We start from the raw sequence: 26090 nt of genomic DNA, 5'->3' as shown, positions 1-26090 counted from the left end.
ACAGGACTGTTTTGCACAGACTGGAATATGTTCTGGGATTCTTCCGATGGCATTGAGGAGTACACCACATCAGCTTTATCAATAAATGCATGGATGACATCTTCCTCTCGTACGTACATAGGTGTTCCTTTTGTCCAGGTGTGAAAAGGCAGTATGGAGTGCAACAGAAATTGCATCATCTGTGGATCTTTTGGGGCGGTATGCAAATAGGTGTGGGTCGGCAAACCATTAAGTTTGCAGATGACACAACAGTGGTAGGCCTGATCACTAACAACGATGAGACAGCTTATAGGAAGGAGGTCTGAGTCCTGGCCGTGTGGTTCCAGGACAACAACATCTCCCTCAACATGATCAAGACAAAGGAAATGATTGTGGACTACAGGAAAAAGAAGACCGAGCACGTCCCCATTCTCATCGACGGGGCTGTAGTGGAGCAGTTTGAGAGCTTCAAGTTCCTTGGTGTCCACATCACCAACAAACTAACATGGTCCAAGCACACCAAGACAGACGTTAAGAGGGCACAACAAAACCTATTCCCCCTCAGGAGAATGAAAAGATTTGTCATGGGTCCTCAGATCCTCAACAGGTTCTACAGCTGCACCATCGAGAGCATCCTGGTTGCATCACTGCCTGTATGGCACCTGCTCGGCCTCCGACCGCATGGCACAACAGAGGGTAGTGCGTACGGCCCCGTACATCACTGGGGCCAAGCTTCCTGCCATCCAGGACCTGTATACCAGGTGGTGTCAGAGGAAGGCCCTAAAAATTGTCAAAGACTCCAGCCATCCTAGTCATAGACTGTTCTCTCTGCTACCACACGGCAAGCGGTACCGGAGTGCCAAGTCTAAGTCCAAGAGGCTTCTAAACAGCTTCTACCCCCAAGCCATAAGACTCCAGCCCCCCCCACACAGACACACACTTTTACGCTGCTGCTACTCTCTGTTTATTATCAATGCATAGTCACCTTAATATGTACATGTAGGTAGAGTTATTACCTCAATTACCTCGACTATCCGGTGCCCCCACACATTGACTCAGTACTGGTACCCCCTGTATATAGTCTTTGCTATTGTTATTTTTCTGCTGCTCTTTAATTAATTGTTACTTTAAAAAAATATATATTTGTAATTTAATGTATTATATAATTGAATTATTGCATTTAAAAAATATTTAGATGTATTTATTTTTCTTGTGTTTTTATTTCTATCTGAGTGTATTTTTATTTTCTTCTTAAAACTGCGTTGTTGGTTAGTTGATTGTAAGTAAGCATTTCACCTGTTTTATTCGGCGCGTGTGACAAATAACATTTGATTTGATACACACACACACACACACACACACACACACACACACACACACACACACACACACACACACACACACACACACACACACACACACACACACACACATAATGAAATGTGTACAATACAACTATTTTGGCTTTGTAGAGGAAGACTGGAATTTAATAGATGCCGTAAGTCCTCAGCCTAGAACCAATATCAAAGAGCAACGTTGTGTAAAAACAGTTAAATGAGATCTATCAAATGATTCAGCACCCGGAGAAATGGTTTCCTCTAATACATTTCACTGGTTGCTCAAGCAAACGATCATTCTAAACCAATTTATGTCGGGATAACTTTTTTTAGGCCTCAGGATTTGAGATAGAAGTCCTTTGATTGGGGAAAAGGGGTGGAATCCTGAATCAAACTCACAAGGGAAGAAGAGATGGTTCTTTGAATGTTTGGTTGAATGTTGTCTGTCATTCGCGAGCTGCTATAATTATGAAGAGGAAGTAGGACAGCTCTGGGTCCATTTGGATCTAGCTGATAGTAGGTTATACCAGGTTGTATGTTGGACAGTCAGTCACTTGTTCTTACTTTACATAATTGGTGCAGAGTTATTGATTATTTCTGAGTATTCAGTAGCGCCTTGCTAAATACTAAATTGTGAAGAAATCAAATGACATATTTAAATGCAAAGTTTCATAACAAATGTAGTTGTGAAAGTTTCAGGACTAACTTTAAAAAAAAAAAAACAAGTGTATCTTGATAGCATGTGAACTCTACATCATATTTAGAAATGGAAATGAATTGGCCTAGTTGCAGTTTATACAGTCTAGACTCTGCTAGCCTGCCCTGTCTGTGGACGTACACATCTCTCTCTCTCTCTCTCTCTCTCTCTCTCTCTCTCCCATCCCTCTCTCCCTCCCTCTTTCCCTCTCGTCTCTCTCTCTCCCATCCCTCTCTCCCTCCCTCTTTCCCTCTCTGTCTCTCACTCTCTCTCTCTCATCTCTCCCTCTCTCTCTCTCTCTCGCTCTCTCTCTCACATCCCTCTCTCCCCCCTCTTTCCCTCTCGTGTCTCTCTCTCTCCCTCCCTCTTTCCCTCTCTCTCACTCTCTCTCTCTCTCTCCCACTCCCTCTTTCCCACTCTCTCTCTCTCTCTCCCTCTCATCCCTCCCTCTCTCTCTCTCATCTCTCTCTCTCTCTCTCTCCCTCTCTCTCCCTCTCTCCCATCCCTCTCTCCCTCCCTCTTTCCCTCTCATCTCTCTCTCTCTCCCACTCCCTCTTTCCCTCTTGTCTCTCTCTCTCTCTCCTTACCAGCCATGTGATGCTGTTGTCTTCTATTTCTTCCCAGACTCTAACAAGTGTTCCCAGGGCGGTCCCTGTCAGCACTAACCCCCCACTCTATCTCCTAATGTGAGAACCGTCTGCGGCATGGCGGCACTCACCCAAACACTTCTCTAATTAGCTCCACTGTGGCGCGCAGAGCGCACGGCCCACCACACACTCCTCATCGTCATGCCTTCTGATAAATCAGCCCAGCGCCCGCGTCCCTGTTGTGGAAATGTCAAGTTTGTTGCTTTGTGTGAAGTGTTTTCAATGGTCGGAGAAGACATGGAGAGACACTTGTAGGCCAAGCCAGGCGCCGTACGGTGACAGACAGCGTTGCAGGGTAAAATATGCTCTGAAGAAAAGTTGTCTACACGTCTTTTTATAGCTTGACTGGAAATGTGGAGAAAGTGGTTGGAAGTTTAGTACAACTGGTACAAGGTCTGTTGGTATTGAGGTCTTTATTTGATCATGTACTGTATTTAACCAATGGAGGACATGTTAATATCCACTACTGTTTCATTTGAATGATGTATTTAATGATGTAGCTTGTGATATGCATCGTAAATCAAAAACATGGGTTGGACAACCTGACCTGTATTGTGTACCAGTACTCTATACTCTGTCAGCACCTAACGTCCTGCCCATGACTAAATGTTATTCATAGTGAAAGTCACAGTTCTCTCTATACTCTGTCAGCACCTAACGTCCTGCCCATGACTAAATGTCATTTATAGTGAAAGTCACAGTTCTCTCTATACTCTGTCAGCACCTAACGTCCTGCCCATGACTAAATGTTATTCATAGTGAAAGTCACAGTTCTCTCTATACTCTGTCAGCACCTAACGTCCTGCCCATGACTAAATGTCATTTATAGTGAAAGTCACAGTTCTCTCTCTACTCTACTCTCTATTCTCTCTCTACTCTGTCAGCACCTAACGTCCTGCCCATGACTAAATGTTATTTATAGTGAAAGTCACAGTTCTCTCTATACTCTGTCAGCACCTAACGTCCTGCCCATGACTAAATGTCATTCATAGTGAAAGTCACAGTTCTCTCTCTACTCTACTCTCTATTCTCTCTCTACTCTGTCAGCACCTAACGTCCTGCCCATGACTAAATGTTATTTATAGTGAAAGTCACAGTTCTCTCTCTACTCTGTCAGCACCTAACGTCCTGCCCATGACTAAATGTCATTCATAGTGAAAGTCACAGTTCTCTCTCTACTCTGTCAGCACCTAACGTCCTGCCCATGACTAAATGTCATTTATAGTGAAAGTCACAGTTCTCTCTCTACTCTACTCTCTATTCTCTCTCTACTCTGTCAGCACCTAACGTCCTGCCCATGACTAAATGTCATTCATAGTGAAAGTCACAGTTCTCTCTCTACTCTACTCTCTATTCTCTCTCTACTCTGTCAGCACCTAACGTCCTGCCCATGACTAAATGTTATTTATAGTGAAAGTCACAGTTCTCTCTCTACTCTACTCTCTATTCTCTCTCTACTCTGTCAGCACCTAACGTCCTGCCCATGACTAAATGTCATTCATAGTGAAAGTCACAGTTCTCTCTCTACTCTGTCAGCACCTAACGTCCTGCCCATGACTAAATGCCATTCATAGTGAAAGTCACAGTTCTCTCTCTACTCTGTCAGCACCTAACGTCCTGCCCATGACTAAATGTTATTCATAGTGAAAGTCACAGTTCTCTCTCTACTCTACTCTCTATTCTCTCTCTACTCTGTCAGCACCTAACGTCCTGCCCATGACTAAATGTCATTCATAGTGAAAGTCACAGTTCTCTCTCTACTCTCTTCTCTATTCTCGCTATACTCTCTCTATTCTCTCTTCTCTCTCTATATTCTCTCTATTCTCTTCTCTATTCTCTCTCTTCTCTCCTCTCTCTATTCTCTCTATTCTCTCTTCTCTCTCTATTCTCTCTATTCTCTATACTCTCTCCTCTCTCTCTTCTATTCTCTCGCTCTAGTCTCTCTATTCTCTCTCTTCTCTCTCTATTCTCTATACTCTCTCTTCTCTATACTCTCTTCTCTCTCTATTCTATTCTCTCTCTATTCTCTATACTCTCTTTATTCTCTCTCTATTCTATTCTCTCTCTCTAGTCTCTATTCTCTCTCTATTCTATTCTCCCTCTCTAGTCTCTCTATTATCTCTCTATTCTCTATACTCTCTCTTCTCTCTCTATTCTCTATACTCTCTCTATTCTCTATACTCTCTCTCTTCTCTCTCTATTCTCTATACTCTCTTCTCTCTCTATTCTATTCTCTCTCTATTCTCTATACTCTCTCTATTCTCTATACTCTCTCTCTTCTCTCTCTCTTCTCTATACTCTATACTCTCTCTCTTCTCTCTCTATTCTCTATACTCTCTCTATTCTCTATACTCTCTCTCTTCTCTCTCTCTTCTCTATACTCTATACTCTCTCTCTTCTCTCTCTATTCTCTATACTCTCTCTTCTCTCTCTTCTCTATACTCTCTTCTCTCTCTATTCTATTCTCTCTCTATTCTCTATACTCTCTTTATTCTCTCTCTATTCTATTCTCTCTCTCTAGTCTCTATTCTCTCTCTATTCTATTCTCCCTCTCTAGTCTCTCTATTATCTCTCTATTCTCTATTCTCTCTCTATTCTCTATACTCTCTCTATTCTCTCTATTCTCTATACTCTCTTCTCTCTATTATATTCTCTCTCTATTCTCTATACTCTCTCTATTCTCTCTCTATTCTATTCTCTCTCTCTAGTCTCTCTATTCTCTCTCTATTCTATTCTCTCTCTCTAGTCTCTCTATTCTCTCTCTATTCTCTATACTCTCTCTATTCTCTCTCTATTCTCTATACCCTCTCTCTTCTCTCTATTCTCTATACTCTCTCTATTCTCTCTCTATTTTCTCTCTATTCTCTCTCTATTCTCTATACTCTCTCTATTCTCTCTCTATTCTATTCTCTCTCTCTAGTCTCTATTCTCTCTCTATTCTATTCTCCTTCTCTAGTCTCTCTCTTCTCTCTCTATTCTCTATACTCTCTTCTCTCTCTATTCTATTCTCTCTCTTCTCTATACTCTCTATATTCTCTCTCTATTCTATTCTATTCTCTCTCTAGTCTCTCTATTCTCTCTCTATTCTATTCTCTCTCTCTAGTCTCTCTATTCTCTATACTCTCTCTATTCTCTCTCTTCTCTATACCCTCTCTCTTCTCTCTATTCTCTATACTCTCTCTATTCTCTCTATTCTCTATACTCTCTCTATACTCTCTATTTTCTCTCTCTATTCTCTCTCTATTCTCTCTATATTCTCTATACTCTCTCTATTCTCTCTCTCTCTACTAGGACCCAGCTAGTTATATAGGGCTAGTAAAAACCTGGTTGATCCCTACATGCTCAGATAAATAGATTAATTGAAGTTGTTGACTGCTGCCTGCCAGCTACCTGACTACTACCAGCTACCTGACTACTACCAGCTACCTGACTACTACCAGCTACCTGACTACTACCAGCTACCTGACTACTACCAGCTACCTGACTTTTACCAGCTACCTGACTACTACCAGCTACCTGACTACTACCAGTTACCTGACTGCTACCTGACTACTACCAGTTACCTGGCTACTACCAGCTACCTGACTACTACCAGTTACCTGACTACTACCAGCTACCTGACTATTACCAGTTACCTGACTACTACCAGTTACCTGACTACTACCAGCTACCTGACTACTACCAGTTACCTGACTACTACCAGCTACCTGACTACTACCAGCTACCTGGCACAGCAGGCTCCTCTGTACCTCCTTCCAGTGAATAGATCAGTCGGTGGAATGAAGTGGATTTATTGGTACAAATGGAATGTGTTTGTGTGGAAGGTCTTTATAGGTCAGAAGTGTATGGGTTAATAGTACAGCTGTCTTCCTGTCACACTGGGGAGGTCTTTTCTTTCCAAGGACCAGGAATATACTGTATCACTACAGAGAGATGTAGGCCTATCGCTGCCTGGGCTTTGCTGTACTGAAATGTGGCACACTGTTTTTCTCATCTGTTCATTTGGTTGTGATTAATATCATATTTTCTGCTGTTTGAAGAACCCCTGTTTCGTGTTGCTTTTAAAACAGCTGTATGCCAGTCATGTTGCTTTTAAAACAGCTGTATGCCTGTCATGTCATGTCATGTCAGTTACTTACCAGGGCTTCTTTCCCCACTCAAGTGTGTTTCTCAATTTTCTCAGTGTTTTTCATCGCTGCCTAATTTGGAAGCCAGGTGTTTTTGGGGAGGGGAGTAGATGGCTGCTGGGTAAACGTCTGTGGATGGAGTATGTTATGCAGACGTGTGTTCTGTTGGTGGAAAACAAGTTAGGCCTAATTAACACTGCATGTTAATAAGCAAGCGCCCAGGGGCTGTACGTGTCTGTCTCTGTGTCTCTGTCTCTCTGTGTGTGTGTTTCTGTGTCTGTCTGTCTCTCTGTGTGTCTGTCTCTGTGTGTGTGTTTCTGTGTCTGTCTGTCTCTCTGTGTGTCTGTGTGTGTGTTTCTGTGTCTGTCTGTCTTTCTGTCTGTCTCTGTGTGTCTGTCTGTCTGTCTCTCTCTCTCTCTCTCTCTCTCTCTCTATTTTGCAGCTGTATCTGCTAACTGACATTACATACCATCTCTGTCCAGTGGTGTACTGACCTGTAGACACCACATCTGTCTCTGTACAGTGGTGTACTGACCTGTAGACACCACATCTGTCTCTGTCCAGTGGTGTACTGACCTGTAGACATCACATCTGTCTCTGTCCAGTGGTGTACTGACCTGTAGACACTACATCTGTCTCTGTCCAGTGGTGTACTGACCTGTAGACACCACATCTGTCTCTGTCCAGTGGTGTACTGACCTGTAGACATCACATCTGTCTCTGTCCAGTGGTGTACTGACCTGTAGACACCACATCTGTCTCTGTACAGTGGTGTACTGACCTGTAGACACCACATCTGTCTCTGTACAGTGGTGTACTGACCTGTAGACACCACATCTGTCTCTGTACAGTGGTGTACTGACCTGTAGACACCACATCTGTCTCTGTACAGTGGTGTACTGACCTGTAGACACCACATCTGTCTCTGTCCAGTGGTGTACTGACCTGTAGACACCACATCTGTCTCTGTCCAGTGGTGTACTGACCTGTAGACATCACATCTGTCTCTGTCCAGTGGTGTACTGACCTGTAGACACCACATATGTCTCTGTCCAGTGGTGTACTGACCTGTAGACACCACATCTGTCTCTGTCCAGTGGTGTACTGACCTATAGACATCACATCTGTCTCTGTACAGTGGTGTACTGACCTGTAGACACCACATCTGTCTCTGTCCAGTGGTGTACTGACCTGTAGACACCACATCTGTCTCTGTACAGTGGTGTACTGACCTGTAGACATCACATCTGTCTCTGTCCAGTGGTGTACTGACCTGTAGACACCACATCTGTCTCTGTACAGTGGTGTACTGACCTGTAGACACCACATCTGTCTCTGTACAGTGGTGTACTGACCTGTAGACACCACATCTGTCTCTCTGTCTAGTGGTGTACTGACCTGTAGACACCACATCTGTCTCTGTCCAGTGGTGTACTGACCTGTAGACACCACATCTGTCTCTGTCCAGTGGTGTACTGACCTGTAGACACCACATCTGTCTCTGTCCAGTGGTGTACTGACCTGTAGACACCACATCTGTCTCTGTCCAGTGGTGTACTGACCTGTAGACACTACATCTGTCTCTGTCCAGTGGTGTACTGACCTGTAGACACCACATCTGTCTCTGTACAGTGGTGTACTGACCTGTAGACACCACATCTGTCTCTGTACAGTGGTGTACTGACCTATAGACATCACATCTGTCTCTGTCCAGTGGTGTACTGACCTGTAGACACCACATCTGTCTCTGTACAGTGGTGTACTGACCTGTAGACACCACATCTGTCTCTGTACAGTGGTGTACTGACCTGTAGACACCACATCTGTCCAGTGGTGTACTGACCTGTAGACACCACATCTGTCTCTGTACAGTGGTGTACTGACCTGTAGACATCACATCTGTCTCTGTCCAGTGGTGTACTGACCTGTAGACACCACATCTGTCTCTCTGTACAGTGGTGTACTGACCTGTAGACATCACATCTGTCTCTGTCCAGTGGTGTACTGACCTGTAGACACCACATCTGTCTCTGTCCAGTGGTGTACTGACCTGTAGACACCACATCTGTCTCTGTACAGTGGTGTACTGACCTGTAGACATCACATCTGTCTCTGTCCAGTGGTGTACTGACCTGTAGACACCACATCTGTCTCTCTGTACAGTGGTGTACTGACCTGTAGACATCACATCTGTCTCTGTCCAGTGGTGTACTGACCTGTAGACACTACATCTGTCTCTGTACAGTGGTGTACTGACCTGTAGACACCACATCTGTCTCTCTGTCCAGTGGTGTACTGACCTGTAGACACTACATCTGTCTCTGTACAGTGGTGTACTGACCTGTAGACATCACATCTGTCTCTGTCCAGTGGTGTACTGACCTGTAGACACCACATCTGTCTCTCTGTACAGTGGTGTACTGACCTGTAGACATCACATATGTCTCTGTCCAGTGGTGTACTGACCTGTAGACATCACATCTGTCTCTGTCCAGTGGTGTACTGACCTGTAGACATCACATCTGTCTCTGTCCAGTGGTGTACTGACCTGTAGACATCACATCTGTCTCTGTCCAGTGGTGTACTGACCTGTAGACATCACATCTGTCTCTGTACAGTGGTGTACTGACCTGTAGACATCACATCTGTCTCTGTCCAGTGGTGTACTGACCTGTAGACACTACATCTGTCTCTGTCCAGTGGTGTACTGACCTGTAGACATCACATCTGTCTCTGTCCAGTGGTGTACTGACCTGTAGACACCACATCTGTCTCTGTCCAGTGGTGTACTGACCTGTAGACATCACATCTGTCTCTGTCCAGTGGTGTACTGACCTGTAGACACCACATCTGTCTCTGTCCAGTGGTGTACTGACCTGTAGACACCACATCTGTCTCTGTACAGTGGTGTACTGACCTGTAGACACCACATCTGTCTCTGTCCAGTGGTGTACTGACCGGTAGACACTACATCTGTCTCTCTGTACAGTGGTGTACTGACCTGTAGACACCACATATGTCTCTGTACAGTGGTGTACTGACCTGTAGACACCACATATGTCTCTGTCCAGTGGTGTACTGACCTGTAGACACTACATCTGTCTCTGTACAGTGGTGTACTGACCTGTAGTCATCACATCTGTCTCTGTCCAGTGGTGTACTGACCTGTAGACACCACATCTGTCTCTGTCCAGTGGTGTACTGACCTGTAGACACTACATCTGTCTCTGTCCAGTGGTGTACTGACCTGTAGACACCACATCTGTCTCTGTACAGTGGTGTACTGACCTGTAGACACCACATCTGTCTCTGTACAGTGGTGTACTGACCTATAGACATCACATCTGTCTCTGTCCAGTGGTGTACTGACCTGTAGACACCACATCTGTCTCTGTACAGTGGTGTACTGACCTGTAGACACCACATCTGTCTCTGTACAGTGGTGTACTGACCTGTAGACACCACATCTGTCCAGTGGTGTACTGACCTGTAGACACCACATCTGTCTCTGTACAGTGGTGTACTGACCTGTAGACATCACATCTGTCTCTGTCCAGTGGTGTACTGACCTGTAGACACCACATCTGTCTCTCTGTACAGTGGTGTACTGACCTGTAGACATCACATCTGTCTCTGTCCAGTGGTGTACTGACCTGTAGACACCACATCTGTCTCTGTCCAGTGGTGTACTGACCTGTAGACACCACATCTGTCTCTGTACAGTGGTGTACTGACCTGTAGACATCACATCTGTCTCTGTCCAGTGGTGTACTGACCTGTAGACACCACATCTGTCTCTCTGTACAGTGGTGTACTGACCTGTAGACATCACATCTGTCTCTGTCCAGTGGTGTACTGACCTGTAGACACTACATCTGTCTCTGTACAGTGGTGTACTGACCTGTAGACACCACATCTGTCTCTCTGTCCAGTGGTGTACTGACCTGTAGACACTACATCTGTCTCTGTACAGTGGTGTACTGACCTGTAGACATCACATCTGTCTCTGTCCAGTGGTGTACTGACCTGTAGACACCACATCTGTCTCTCTGTACAGTGGTGTACTGACCTGTAGACATCACATATGTCTCTGTCCAGTGGTGTACTGACCTGTAGACATCACATCTGTCTCTGTCCAGTGGTGTACTGACCTGTAGACATCACATCTGTCTCTGTCCAGTGGTGTACTGACCTGTAGACATCACATCTGTCTCTGTCCAGTGGTGTACTGACCTGTAGACATCACATCTGTCTCTGTACAGTGGTGTACTGACCTGTAGACATCACATCTGTCTCTGTCCAGTGGTGTACTGACCTGTAGACACTACATCTGTCTCTGTCCAGTGGTGTACTGACCTGTAGACATCACATCTGTCTCTGTCCAGTGGTGTACTGACCTGTAGACACCACATCTGTCTCTGTCCAGTGGTGTACTGACCTGTAGACATCACATCTGTCTCTGTCCAGTGGTGTACTGACCTGTAGACACCACATCTGTCTCTGTCCAGTGGTGTACTGACCTGTAGACACCACATCTGTCTCTGTACAGTGGTGTACTGACCTGTAGACACCACATCTGTCTCTGTCCAGTGGTGTACTGACCGGTAGACACTACATCTGTCTCTCTGTACAGTGGTGTACTGACCTGTAGACACCACATATGTCTCTGTACAGTGGTGTACTGACCTGTAGACACCACATATGTCTCTGTCCAGTGGTGTACTGACCTGTAGACACTACATCTGTCTCTGTACAGTGGTGTACTGACCTGTAGTCATCACATCTGTCTCTGTCCAGTGGTGTACTGACCTGTAGACATCACATCTGTCTCTGTCCAGTGGTGTACTGACCTGTAGACACCACATCTGTCTCTGTCCAGTGGTGTACTGACCTGTAGACACCACATCTGTCTCTGTCCAGTGGTGTACTGACCTGTAGACACCACATCTGTCTCTGTACAGTGGTGTACTGACCTGTAGACACCACATCTGGCTCTGTACAGTGGTGTACTGACCTGTAGACATCACATCTGTCTCTGTCCAGTGGTGTACTGACCTGTAGACACCACATCTGTCTCTGTCCAGTGGTGTACTGACCTGTAGACACCACATATGTCTCTGTCCAGTGGTGTACTGACCTGTAGACATCACATATGTCTCTGTCCAGTGGTGTACTGACCTGTAGACATCACATATGTCTCTGTCCAGTGGTGTACTGACCTGTAGACACCACATCTGTCTCTGTCCAGTGGTGTACTGACCTGTAGACACCACATCTGTCTCTGTACAGTGGTGTACTGACCTGTAGACATCACATCTGTCTCTGTCCAGTGGTGTACTGACCTGTAGACATCACATCTGTCTCTGTCCAGTGGTGTACTGACCTGTAGACACCACATCTGTCTCTGTACAGTGGTGTACTGACCTGTAGACACCACATCTGTCTCTCTGTCTAGTGGTGTACTGACCTGTAGACACTACATCTGTCTCTGTCCAGTGGTGTACTGACCTGTAGACACCACATCTGTCTCTGTACAGTGGTGTACTGACCTGTAGTCATCACATCTGTCTCTGTCCAGTGGTGTACTGACCTGTAGACACCACATCTGTCTCTCTGTACAGTGGTGTACTGACCTGTAGACACTACATCTGTCTCTGTCCAGTGGTGTACTGACCTGTAGACACCACATCTGTCTCTGTACAGTGGTGTACTGACCTGTAGACACCACATCTGTCTCTGTCCAGTGGTGTACTGACCTGTAGTCATCACATCTGTCTCTGTCCAGTGGTGTACTGACCTGTAGACATCACATCTGTCTCTGTCCAGTGGTGTACTGACCTGTAGACATCACATCTGTCTCTGTCCAGTGGTGTACTGACCTGTAGACACCACATCTGGCTCTGTACAGTGGTGTACTGACCTGTAGACATCACATCTGTCTCTGTCCAGTGGTGTACTGACCTGTAGACATCACATCTGTCTCTGTCCAGTGGTGTACTGACCTGTAGACACCACATCTGGCTCTGTACAGTGGTGTACTGACCTGTAGACATCACATCTGTCTCTGTCCAGTGGTGTACTGACCTGTAGACACCACATCTGTCTCTCTGTACAGTGGTGTACTGACCTGTAGACACCACATATGTCTCTGTACAGTGGTGTGCTGACCTGTAGACATCACATCTGTCTCTGTCCAGTGGTGTACTGACCTGTAGACACCACATCTGTCTCTGTCCAGTGGTTTACTGACCTGTAGACACCACATCTGTCTCTGTCCAGTGGTGTACTGACCTGTAGACACCACATCTGTCTCTGTCCAGTGGTGTACTGACCTGTAGACACTACATCTGTCTCTGTCCAGTGGTGTACTGACCTGTAGACATCACATCTGTCTCTGTCCAGTGGTGTACTGACCTGTAGTCATCACATCTGTCTTTGTCCAGTGGTGTACTGACCTGTAGACACCACATCTGTCTCTGTCCAGTGGTGTACTGACCTGTAGACATCACATCTGTCCAGTGGTGTACTGACATGTAGACACCACATCTGGCTCTGTACAGTGGTGTACTGACCTGTAGACACCACATCTGTCTCTGTCCAGTGGTGTACTGACCTGTAGACATCACATCTGTCTCTGTACAGTGGTGTACTGACCTGTAGACATCACATCTGTCTCTGTCCAGTGGTGTACTGACCTGTAGACACCACATCTGTCTCTGTCCAGTGGTGTACTGACCTGTAGACACCACATCTGTCTCTGTCCAGTGGTGTACTGACCTGTAGACACTACATCTGTCTCTGTCCAGTGGTGTACTGACCTGTAGACACCACATCTGTCTCTGTCCAGTGGTGTACTGACCTGTAGACACCACATCTGTCCAGTGGTGTACTGACCTGTAGACATCACATCTGTCTCTGTCCAGTGGTGTACTGACCTGTAGACACCACATCTGTCTCTGTCCAGTGGTGTACTGACCTGTAGACACTACATCTGTCTCTGTCCAGTGGTGTACTGACCTGTAGACACCACATCTGTCTCTCTGTCCAGTGGTGTACTGACCTGTAGACACCACATCTGTCTCTCTGTCCAGTGGTGTACTGACCTGTAGACACCACATCTGTCTCTCTGTCCAGTGGTGTACTGACCTGTAGACACTACATCTGTCTCTCTGTCCAGTGGTGTACTGACCTGTAGACACCACATCTGTCTCTGTACAGTGGTGTACTGACCTGTAGACATCACATCTGTCTCTGTACAGTGGTGTACTGACCTGTAGACACCACATCTGGCTCTGTACAGTGGTGTACTGACCTGTAGACATCACATCTGTCTCTGTCCAGTGGTGTACTGACCTGTAGACATCACATCTGTCTCTGTACAGTGGTGTACTGACCTGTAGACACCACATCTGTCCAGTGGTGTACTGACCTGTAGACACCACATCTGTCTCTGTACAGTGGTGTACTGACCTGTAGACACCACATCTGTCTCTGTACAGTGGTGTACTGACCTGTAGACATCACATCTGTCTCTGTCCAGTGGTGTACTGACCTGTAGACATCACATCTGTCTCTGTCCAGTGGTGTACTGACCTGTAGACATCACATCTGTCTCTGTCCAGTGGTGTACTGACCTGTAGACACCACATCTGTCTCTGTACAGTGGTGTACTGACCTGTAGACATCACATCTGTCTCTGTCCAGTGGTGTACTGACCTGTAGACACCACATCTGTCTCTGTACAGTGGTGTACTGACCTGTAGACATCACATCTGTCTCTGTCCAGTGGTGTACTGACCTGTAGACATCACATCTGTCTCTGTCCAGTGGTGTACTGACCTGTAGACATCACATCTGTCTCTGTCCAGTGGTGTACTGACCTGTAGACACCACATCTGTCTCTGTACAGTGGTGTACTGACCTGTAGACATCACATCTGTCTCTGTCCAGTGGTGTACTGACCTGTAGACACCACATCTGTCTCTGTACAGTGGTGTACTGACCTGTAGACATCACATCTGTCTCTGTCCAGTGGTGTACTGACCTGTAGACACCACATCTGTCTCTCTGTACAGTGGTGTACTGACCTGTAGACATCACATCTGTCTCTGTCCAGTGGTGTACTGACCTGTAGACACCACATCTGTCTCTGTACAGTGGTGTACTGACCTGTAGACATCACATCTGTCTCTGTCCAGTGGTGTACTGACCTGTAGACACCACATCTGTCTCTCTGTACAGTGGTGTACTGACCTGTAGACATCACATCTGTCTCTGTCCAGTGGTGTACTGACCTGTAGACATCACATCTGTCTCTGTCCAGTGGTGTACTGACCTGTAGACACCACATCTGGCTCTGTACAGTGGTGTACTGACCTGTAGACATCACATCTGTCTCTGTCCAGTGGTGTACTGACCTGTAGACACCACATCTGTCTCTCTGTACAGTGGTGTACTGACCTGTAGACACCACATCTGTCTCTGTCCAGTGGTGTACTGACCTGTAGACACCACATCTGTCTCTGTACAGTGGTGTACTGACCTGTAGACATCACATCTGTCTCTGTCCAGTGGTGTACTGACCTGTAGACACCACATCTGTCTCTGTACAGTGGTGTACTGACCTGTAGACATCACATCTGTCCAGTGGTGTACTGACCTGTAGACACCACATCTGTCTCTGTACAGTGGTGTACTGACCTGTAGACACCACATCTGTCCAGTGGTGTACTGACCTGTAGACACCACATCTGTCTCTGTCCAGTGGTGTACTGACCTGTAGACACCACATCTGTCTCTGTCCAGTGGTGTACTGACCTGTAGACACCACATCTGTCTCTGTATAGTGGTGTACTGACCTGTAGACACCACATCTGTCTCTGTCCAGTGGTGTACTGACCTGTAGACACCACATCTGTCTCTGTACAGTGGTGTACTGACCTGTAGACATCACATCTGTCTCTGTACAGTGGTGTACTGACCTATAGACACCACATCTGTCTCTGTCCAGTGGTGTACTGACCTGTAGACATCACATCTGTCTCTGTCCAGTGGTGTACTGACCTGTAGACACCACATCTGTCTCTGTACAGTGGTGTACTGTATCCTACTCTGTTAGGCAGGTTATTATCCACTTGCCTGTGAGGGTTGTTCTTGTTTCAAAATGCAGACTCTGTGTTCGAGTTCAAGAGTCTTGTTGCAGCTTGAGGGCTGTTTTGATGCTCCTCATTGATCTCTGAATCTATTAGCCTTTATTTTTAACCCTAATTGTTGTAATGAATATCATTTATTTGCTATAATACGTCTTCCTAATTCTGTTTTCAATGGCTTGTATTGATCCCGGCTCAGTCCGGCTCCGTCCGGCTCCAGGGGTAGTTTGGAGGCTATAGGTGAATGATAATGTTTTGCAGACTGGTGATGTACATTGAAAGAGACATCAGGCAGGCCACGCCAGGGAAGGAGCTACAAAGCACCAATGAATACCTGTCAAAATGCCTCCATCTGCTCATCCGTCACGTCGTGCTGCAGCTGCCAGCCATTCTGGGTAAATCAATCACAATAACACAAAAACCACAGCACTAAGAGGAGATGGGAGGGAGGGGGGAGGGGAGAGGGGGGGGGGGGGGGGGGGGGAGAGGAGAGGAGAGGAGAGGAGGGGAGGGGAGGGGAGAGGAGGTGAAGTGAAGTGGGGTTGAGGGGAACTTGCATCAATGGCTGGATGGAGCAAGCCAATTTGATTCTCCCTCTTTTTAATTACCTTTCTGATTGAATTTTAAATCACCCAGCCAGGTATTGACCTTTTCCTGACGTTTAATTTGTAAATCAGTGCTGCTAACATGGCACGTCTCCCATCAGGGCCGGAAGCCAGACCCAACCGGTTCAAACCGGTCTGGGCTCATTCTCCTCTAAGATCACTGGAAGGAGAGGAGAGGAGAGGAGGAGAGGGTATGGGGACAGATTGGGAGATCACAGGGAGAGGAGGAGATGAGGAGAGGGGAAGGGGTGGGGTGGGGAGAGGAGACTGAAGGGGGGAGAGGTGATGAAAGGGGAGGGCAAGTGAGGGGTGGGGAGAGAGAACCCTCTCTCTGTCCTCTGTACTGTGTAGATGACATGCTGTCTGTCTGTCACCCCTCTGTCCTCTGTACTGTGTAGATGACATGCTGTCTGTCTGTCACCCCTCTGTCCTCTGTACTGTATAGATGACATGCTGTCTGTCACCTCTCTGTCCCCTGTACTGTGTAGATGACATGCTGTCTGTCACCTCTCTGTCCTCTGTACTGTGTAGATGACATGCTGTCTGTCTGTCACCTCTCTGTCCTCTGTACTGTGTAGATGACATGCTGTCTGTCTGTCACCTCTCTGTCCTCTGTACTGTGTAGATGACATGCTGTCTGTCTGTCACCTCTCTGTCCCCTGTACTGTGTAGATGACATGCTGTCTGTCTGTCACCCCTCTGTCCTCTGTACTGTGTAGATGACATGCTGTCTGTCTGTCACCCCTCTGTCCTCTGTACTGTATAGATGACATGCTGTCTGTCACCTCTCTGTCCCCTGTACTGTGTAGATGACATGCTGTCTGTCACCTCTCTGTCCTCTGTACTGTGTAGATGACATGCTGTCTGTCTGTCTGTCACCTCTCTGTCCCCTGTACTGTGTAGATGACATGCTGTCTGTCTGTCACCTCTCTGTCCTCTGTACTGTGTAGATGACATGCTGTCTGTCTGTCACCTCTCTGTCCCCTGTACTGTGTAGATGACATGATGTCTGTCTGTCACCCCTCTGTCCTCTGTACTGTGTAGATGACATGCTGTGTCTGTCACCCCTCTGTCCTCTGTACTGTGTAGATGACATGCTGTCTGTCTGTCACCCCTCTGTCCTCTGTACTGTATAGATGACATGCTGTCTGTCACCTCTCTGTCCCCTGTACTGTGTAGATGACATGCTGTCTGTCACCTCTCTGTCCTCTGTACTGTGTAGATGACATGCTGTCTGTCTGTCTGTCACCTCTCTGTCCTCTGTACTGTGTAGATGACATGCTGTCTGTCACCTCTCTGTCCCCTGTACTGTGTAGATGACATGCTGTCTGTCACCTCTCTGTCCTCTGTACTGTGTAGATGACATGCTGTCTGTCTGTCACCTCTCTCTCCTCTGTGCTGTGTAGATGACATGCTGTCTGTCTGTCACCTCTCTGTCCTCTGTACTGTGTAGGTGACATGCTGTCTGTCTGTCACCTCTCTCTCCTCTGTACTGTGTAGATGACATGCTGTCTGTCACCTCTCTGTCCTCTGTACTGTGTAGATGACATGCTGTCTGTCTGTCACCCCTCTGTCCTCTCTCCTCTGTACTGTGTAGATGACATGCTGTCTGTCTGTCACCTCTCTGTACTGTGTAGATGACATGCTGTCTGTCTGTCACCTCTCTGTACTGTGTAGATGACATGCTGTCTGTCTGTCACCTCTCTGTACTGTGTAGATGACATGCTGTCCGCGCTGGGCAGTATAGTGGGTAGGAAGCATCCCTCCACTGTTCAGGCCAAGCAGCTGAAACAGAGTGTACCCATGATGACTGTGGTGCTCCACCTCCTCACCTCTCAGGTAACCCTTCCTACTGTACTACAGTATGTCACAAACACTGTATTCTACCATATACCGTTATTGATGCACCTCAGGGGTTTGTGGTATATGGCCAATATACCACAGCTAAGGGCTGTTCTTATCCACTATGCATCGCGGAGTACAGCCTGGACACAGCCCCTAGCCGTGATATATGGCCAATATACCACAGCTAAGGGCTGTTCTTATCCACTACGCATCGCGGAGTACAGCCTGGACACAGCCCCTAGCCGTGATATATGGCCAATATACCACAGCTAAGGGCTGTTCTTATCCACGACGCATCGCGGAGTACAGCCTGGACACAGCCCCTAGCCGTGATATATGGCCAATATACCACAGCTAAGGGCTGTTCTTATCCACTATGCATCGCGGAGTACAGCCTGGACACAGCCCCTAGCCGTGATATATGGCCAATATACCACAGCTAAGGGCTGTTCTTATCCACTATGCATCGCGGAGTACAGCCTGGACACAGCCCCTAGCCGTGATATATGGCCAATATACCACAGCTAAGGGCTGTTCTTATCCACTATGCATCGCGGAGTACAGCCTGGACACAGCCCCTAGCCGTGATATATGGCCAATATACCACAGCTAAGGGCTGTTCTTATCCACGACGCATCGCGGAGTACAGCCTGGACACAGCCCCTAGCCGTGATATATGGCCAATATACCACAGCTAAGGGCTGTTCTTATCCACTACGCATCGCGTAGTACAGCCTGGACACAGCCCCTAGCCGTGATATATGGCCAATATACCACAGCTAAGGGCTGTTCTTATCCACTACGCATCGCGGAGTACAGCCTGGACACAGCCCCTAGCCGTGATATATGGCCAATATACCACAGCTAAGGGCTGTTCTTATCCACTATGCATCGCGGAGTACAGCCTGGACACAGCCCCTAGCCGTGATATATGGCCAATATACCACAGCTAAGGGCTGTTCTTATCCACGACGCATCGCGGAGTACAGCCTGGACACAGCCCCTAGCCGTGATATATGGCCAATATACCACAGCTAAGGGCTGTTCTTATCCACGACGCATCGCGGAGTACAGCCTGGACACAGCCCCTAGCCGTGATATATGGCCAATATACCACAGCTAAGGGCTGTTCTTATCCACTATGCATCGCGGAGTACAGCCTGGACACAGCCCCTAGCCGTGATATATGGCCAATATACCACAGCTAAGGGCTGTTCTTATCCACTACGCATCGCGGAGTACAGCCTGGACACAGCCCCTAGCCGTGATATATGGCCAATATACCACAGCTAAGGGCTGTTCTTATCCACTACGCATCGCGTAGTACAGCCTGGACACTGCCCTTAGCCGTGGTATATTGGCCACATACCACAAACCCCTGGGGTACTTTATTGCTATTATAAACTGGTTACCAATGGAATTAGAGCAGTAAAAGTACATGTTTTGTCATACCTGTGGTATACGGTCTGATATACAGGGTAGCCTAGTGGTTAGAGCGTTGGACTAGTAACCGAAAAATCCCGAGCTGACAAGGTACAAATCTGTCATTCTGCCCCTGAACAAGGCAGTTAACCCACTGTTCCTAGGCCATCATTGAAAATAAGAATTTGTTCTTAACTGACTTGCCTAGTTAAATAAAGGTAAAAAAATATATATATATCATAGCTGTCAGCCAATCGGCATTCAGGGCTCGAACCACCAGGTTTATAATTGAACTTATGTAAAGGTATTTGAATGTTTGGTTTGTGATACGCCGTGTGTAACATCCCATTTTTATAGTTTAATTCACTGCTTGAGTCATCTCTCTCTCCACAATGCTTTCCACACAGACCTAGCCCCGCCCCCTGTCACAGCTAGTTTGTATTTTCTTAGCAAATTGGGCCTAAATTGTGTTAGCCTCTAATCCTAATTGCTCTTTAGCTGGCTAGCTAGCTAATAAATGTACTGAATCAGAGCAAACGTAATTAGCTATACTGTCTGATAATACCAGTGATGGTGTAGACCTAAATCAGCATGTTGTCTAAATCAGAGGAATACGTGAAGCAAGAATATGTTAGCTACATGAAGTAGCTAAGAGAAAACATTAAATGTAGCCAAAGATTATATTGTCCCTTCGGAAACACTTATCAACACTTTGGTTCCTACCCTGTCACAATAACTCTTTCATTCATTGTCATGTCAAACAACACTGTATTATTATATTCTAGCTCTATAATTAGAATAATCATGATATTTCCATGATTCCAACGGTTCACCCAACCTTTTTTGCTCTAACTTGCAAGCCAAATCACAATTGGAACATTTGATTAAAAATAAGGCCTAGATTGTTTGCCCATATTGTTCAGCCCTACAGTACGTGGCAGTGTGGAAATGATCTCAAATGAGCCCAGGAAATGCAGAAATTGATGAAAATGCTGAATAAAACAATTAGAATGGAGAAAGACCCATTGAAATCACAAAACAGCACTCCGTTCAGCCCCCCCTTCTGAACCAACACTTTCATCTCCAGATGAATGCACTAACTGTAAGTCACTCTGGATAAGTGCTTCTGCTAATTGACTCAAATGTAAAAATGTTCAAATAAAGCACATTTACAACTTCTATTATTCAAAACCATAAAATACATTCATACCGTCCAATTTTTTAAAATGACCATGATATTACATTTTAGTCATATCGCCCATCCCTACTGTGTGTGTGTGTGTGTGTGTGTGTGTGTGTGTGTGTGTGTGTGTGTGTGTGTGTGTGTGTGTGTGTGTGTGTGTGTGTGTGTGTGTGTACAGATCAAGTACGGTACATGCATGTGCGTGATTGTCAAATGAGATCACTTGTTTAATGAGATGGAACCTCAGTCAGGTAGAATGGATTCACAAGCAAATGGATCAGGAGAGGTCAGGATCTCTGACACTATTGAATAATTCCCAATTGGCTGTTTGAACATCTTATAGCATCTCTCAATCATAAAACATACAGCACACTGCCTAGAGGCTTCAACTGATGCTTATTGATACATTTCTGAAACCCTTCTGCTCATTTGTGTCCACCCCTACCACCTAGAGCCAATGAATCAGGGCTTTAAGAGCTGTGAGTCTCTCTCCTCATCCAAACCAACAGAGATCTTAATCAACTTTATCACAGGCAGAATAGAGCAGGGAACTGTGCCAGAGACCACGGCTCATCTGAGCACTGCCGCAGCTAATTGGATTAGAATGCTGCAGTCGAACAGTCACACACACACACACGCACGCACGCACACACACACACACACACACACAAGCACGCGCTAACACCCGCACACACACACACACACACACACACACACACACACGCATCAAGTACTGTGTGCAGTGAGCGTCAATAACCTTGATACGTAATTGAAGTTGCTTGGTTTTAACACCCAGTATCTGAGCTCTTTGGAGAGGTGAAACTAATGTGGTTGTTTACCACTATGCTTCTGGTTCACTTGGATACCTGTCGGCTGGCCAACACTGAGAGGGTGTCAAATAAACCTGGTTAACAAGGAGAAGTTGAAATGTTCACATCCCACCTACTGTACATCTGACGTCAAAGTGTGTTTTCTATGTTACTGTGGCAAAACAGATTTAGATGATCAAAATCGTAGCTGATGCACTATTTAAGTTTACATTTAGGCTAAACTTTGAATCATCTTTTCCAAAGCCATGATTACTAATACATAATATACCCAGAGATGGCACATAAACGACTAGAAAATGCATTAAAGGTTGTTATTTTCATCCCACTCTGCCTCACAGACAGATTATTGTCAGTTGCCAATAGACATGGTGGGGAAATTGGATTTAGTGATGACTGTCTCAATTGAGCAGAAATGATTAATATGACTAAATCTTAGCGAGAGAGATGCTTGTCAACAAGCAGCCTGCTGGATGAAACCATGCAGTGATTAAATATCGCTTTCCCCTGCCATTCTTCATGGAGACTAGACAACACCACCACAGTGTTGAGCCGTCTCATTAGAAAGTAATAACTTGTCACTCTCATAGACCCCCCCCCCCCCCCACCACACTGCCATTCTTCATGGAGACTAGACAACACCACCACAGTGTTGAGCCGTCTCATTAGAAAAGTAATAACTTGTCACTCTCATAGACCCCCCCCCCACTGCCATTTAACAAGGTAACACATTTAATAGTCAGTTAAATGGGGTTAGTGTGCTATTTATCTGTGATGTGACAGATAGCTGTCCCTAATAGCGGTGGTCCTTGCCATGCGTGTGTAATAACATGATGATATTAAAACTAACTAGCTGGGCTCTGATGTGAGTCTGGTCTTACTGATGGTATTAAAACTAACTAGCTGGGCTCTGATGTGAGTCTGGTCTTACTGATGGTATTAAAACTAACTGTAGCTGGGCTCTGATGTGAGTCTGGTCTTACTGATGATATTAAAACTAACTGTAGCTGGGCTCTGATGTGAGTCTGGTCTTACTGATGATATTAAAACTAACTGTAGCTGGGCTCTGATGTGAGTCTGGTCTTACTGATGGTATTACAACTAACTGTAGCTGGGCTCTGATGTGAGTCTGGTCTTACTGATGATATTAAAACTAACTGTAGCTGGGCTCTGATGTGAGTCTGGTCTTGCTGATGGTATTAAAACTAACTAGCTGGGCTCTGATGTGAGTCTGGTCTTACTGATGGTATTAAAACTAACTGTAGCTGGGCTCTGATGTGAGTCTGGTCTTACTGATGGTATTAAAACTAACTGTAGCTGGGCTCTGATGTGAGTCTGGTCTTACTGATGGTATTAAAACCATCACCTCCACCCTACCTGACACCCTAGACCCACTCCAATTTGCTTACCGCCCAAATAGGTCCACAGACGATGCAATCTCAACCACACTGCACACTGCCCTAACCCATCTGGACAAGAGGAATACCTATGTGAGAATGCTGTTCATTGACTACAGCTCGGCATTCAACACCATAGTACCCTCCAAGCTCGTCATCAAGCTCGAGACCCTGGGTCTCGACCCCGCCCTGTGCAACTGGGTACTGGACTTCCTGACGGGCCGCCCCCAGGTGGTGAGGGTAGGCAACAACATCTCCTCCCCGCTGATCCTCAACACTGGGGCCCCACAAGGGTGCGTTCTGAGCCCTCTCCTGTACTCCCTGTTCACCCACGACTGCGTGGCCACGCACGCCTCCAACTCAATCATCAAGTTTGCGGACGACACAACAGTGGTAGGCTTGATTACCAACAACGACGAGACGGCCTACAGGGAGGAGGTGAGGGCCCTCGGAGTGTGGTGTCAGGAAAATAACCTCACACTCAACGTCAACAAAACTAAGGAGATGATTGTGGACTTCAGGAAACAGCAGAGGGAACACCCCCCTATCCACATCGATGGAACAGTAGTGGAGAGGGTAGCAAGTTTTAAGTTCCTCGGCATACACATCACAGACAAACTGAATTGGTCCACTCACACAGACAGCATTGTGAAGAAGGCGCAGCAGCGCCTCTTCAACCTCAGGAGGCTGAAGAAATTCGGCTTGTCACCAAAAGCACTCACAAACTTCTACAGATGCACAATCGAGAGCATCCTGGCGGGCTGTATCACCGCCTGGTACGGCAACTGCTCCGCCCTCAACCGTAAGGCTCTCCAGAGGGTAGTGAGGTCTGCACAACGCATCACCGGGGGCAAACTACCTGCCCTCCAGGACACCTACACCACCCGATGTCACAGGAAGGCCATAAAGATCATCAAGGACATCAACCACCCGAGCCACTGCCTGTTCACCCCGCTATCATCCAGAAGGCGAGGTCAGTACAGGTGCATCAAAGCTGGGACCGAGAGACTGAAAAACAGCTTCTATCTCAAGGCTATCAGACTGTTAAACAGCCACCACTAACATTGAGTGGCTGCTGCCAACACACTGACACTGACTCAACTCCAGCCACTTTAATAATGGGAATTGATGGGAAATGATGTAAATATATCACTAGCCACTTTAAACAATGCTACCTTATATAATGTTACTTACCCTACATTATTCATCTCATAGGCATACGTATATACTGTACTCTATATCATCGACTGTATCCTTATGTAATACATGTATCACTAGCCACTTTAACTATGCCACTTTGTTTACATACTCATCTCATATGTATATACTGTACTCGATACAATCTACTGTATCTGCCTATGCTGCTCTGTACCATCACTCATTCATATATCCTTATGTACATATTCTTTATCCCCTCACACTGTGTACAAGACAGTAGTTTTGGAATTGTTAGTTAGATTACTTGTTGGTTATTACTGCATTGTCGGAACTAGAAGCACAAGCATTTCGCTACACTCGCATTAACATCTGCTAACCATGTGTATGTGACAAATAACATTTAATTTGATTTGAAAACTAACTAGCTGGGCTCTGATGTGAGTCTGGTCTTACTGATGGTATTAAAACTAACTGTAGCTGGGCTCTGATGTGAGTCTGGTCTTACTGATGATATTAAAACTAACTGTAGCTGGGCTCTGATGTGAGTCTGGTCTTACTGATGATATTAAAACTAACTGTAGCTGGGCTCTGATGTGAGTCTGGTCTTACTGATGGTATTACAACTAACTGTAGCTGGGCTCTGATGTGAGTCTGGTCTTACTGATGATATTAAAACTAACTGTAGCTGGGCTCTGATGTGAGTCTGGTCTTGCTGATGGTATTAAAACTAACTAGCTGGGCTCTGATGTGAGTCTGGTCTTAGTGATGGTATTAAAACTAACTGTAGCTGGGCTCTGATGTGAGTCTGGTCTTACTGATGGTATTAAAACTAACTGTAGCTGGGCTCTGATGTGAGTCTGGTCTTACTGATGGTATTAAAACTAACTGTAGCTGGGCTCTGATGTGAGTCTGGTCTTACTGATGATATTAAAACTAACTGTAGCTGGGCTCTGATGTGAGTCTGGTCTTACTGATGATATTAAAACTAACTGTAGCTGGGCTCTGATGTGAGTCTGGTCTTACTGATGGTATTAAAACTAACTGTAGCTGGGCTCTGATGTGAGTCTGGTCTTACTGATGGTATTAAAACTAACTGTAGCTGGGCTCTGATGTGAGTCTGATCTTACTGATGGTATTAAAACTAACTAGCTGGGCTCTGATGTGAGTCTGGTCTTACTGATGATATTAAAACTAACTAGCTGGGCTCTGATGTGAGTCTGGTCTTACTGATGATATTAAAACTAACTGTAGCTGGGCTCTGATGTGAGTCTGGTCTTACTGATGGTATTAAAACTAACTGTAGCTGGGCTCTGATGTGAGTCTGATCTTGCTGATGGTATTAAAACTAACTAGCTGGGCTCTGATGTGAGTCTGGTCTTGCTGATGGTATTAAAACTAACTAGCTGGGCTCTGATGTGAGTCTGGTCTTACTGATGGTATTAAAACTAACTGTAGCTGGGCTCTGATGTGAGTCTGGTCTTACTGATGATATTAAAACTAACTGTAGCTGGGCTCTGATGTGAGTCTGATCTTGCTGATGATATTAAAACTAACTGTAGCTGGGCTCTGATGTGAGTCTGGTCTTACTGATGGTATTAAACTAACTGTAGCTGGGCTCTGATGTGAGTCTGGTCTTACTGATGATATTAAAACTAACTGTAGCTGGGCTCTGATGTGAGTCTGGTCTTACTGATGATATTAAAACTAACTGTAGCTG

General features: G+C 46.0%; 1 protein-coding gene across 1 annotated transcript in view; it reads left to right on the top strand.

Moving 5' to 3' along the window:
• Positions 1–26090, top strand: part of LOC139387518 (serine/threonine-protein kinase ULK4-like) — a 136731-nt gene that overhangs the window by 53026 nt on the left and 57615 nt on the right. The window contains exons 24-25 of the mRNA XM_071133791.1: positions 16198–16331; positions 18259–18380. Coding sequence (XP_070989892.1) covers positions 16198–16331; positions 18259–18380 — 256 coding nt within the window. The remainder of the gene's footprint in view (positions 1–16197; positions 16332–18258; positions 18381–26090) is intronic.

The sequence above is a fragment of the Oncorhynchus clarkii genome, chromosome 3 (assembly GCF_045791955.1).
Source record: "Oncorhynchus clarkii lewisi isolate Uvic-CL-2024 chromosome 3, UVic_Ocla_1.0, whole genome shotgun sequence".
In the NCBI taxonomy this organism is placed as follows: domain Eukaryota; kingdom Metazoa; phylum Chordata; class Actinopteri; order Salmoniformes; family Salmonidae; genus Oncorhynchus; species Oncorhynchus clarkii.
The sequence above is the reverse complement of the archived record's forward strand: the minus strand, read 5'-3'. Positions and strand labels throughout refer to the sequence as shown.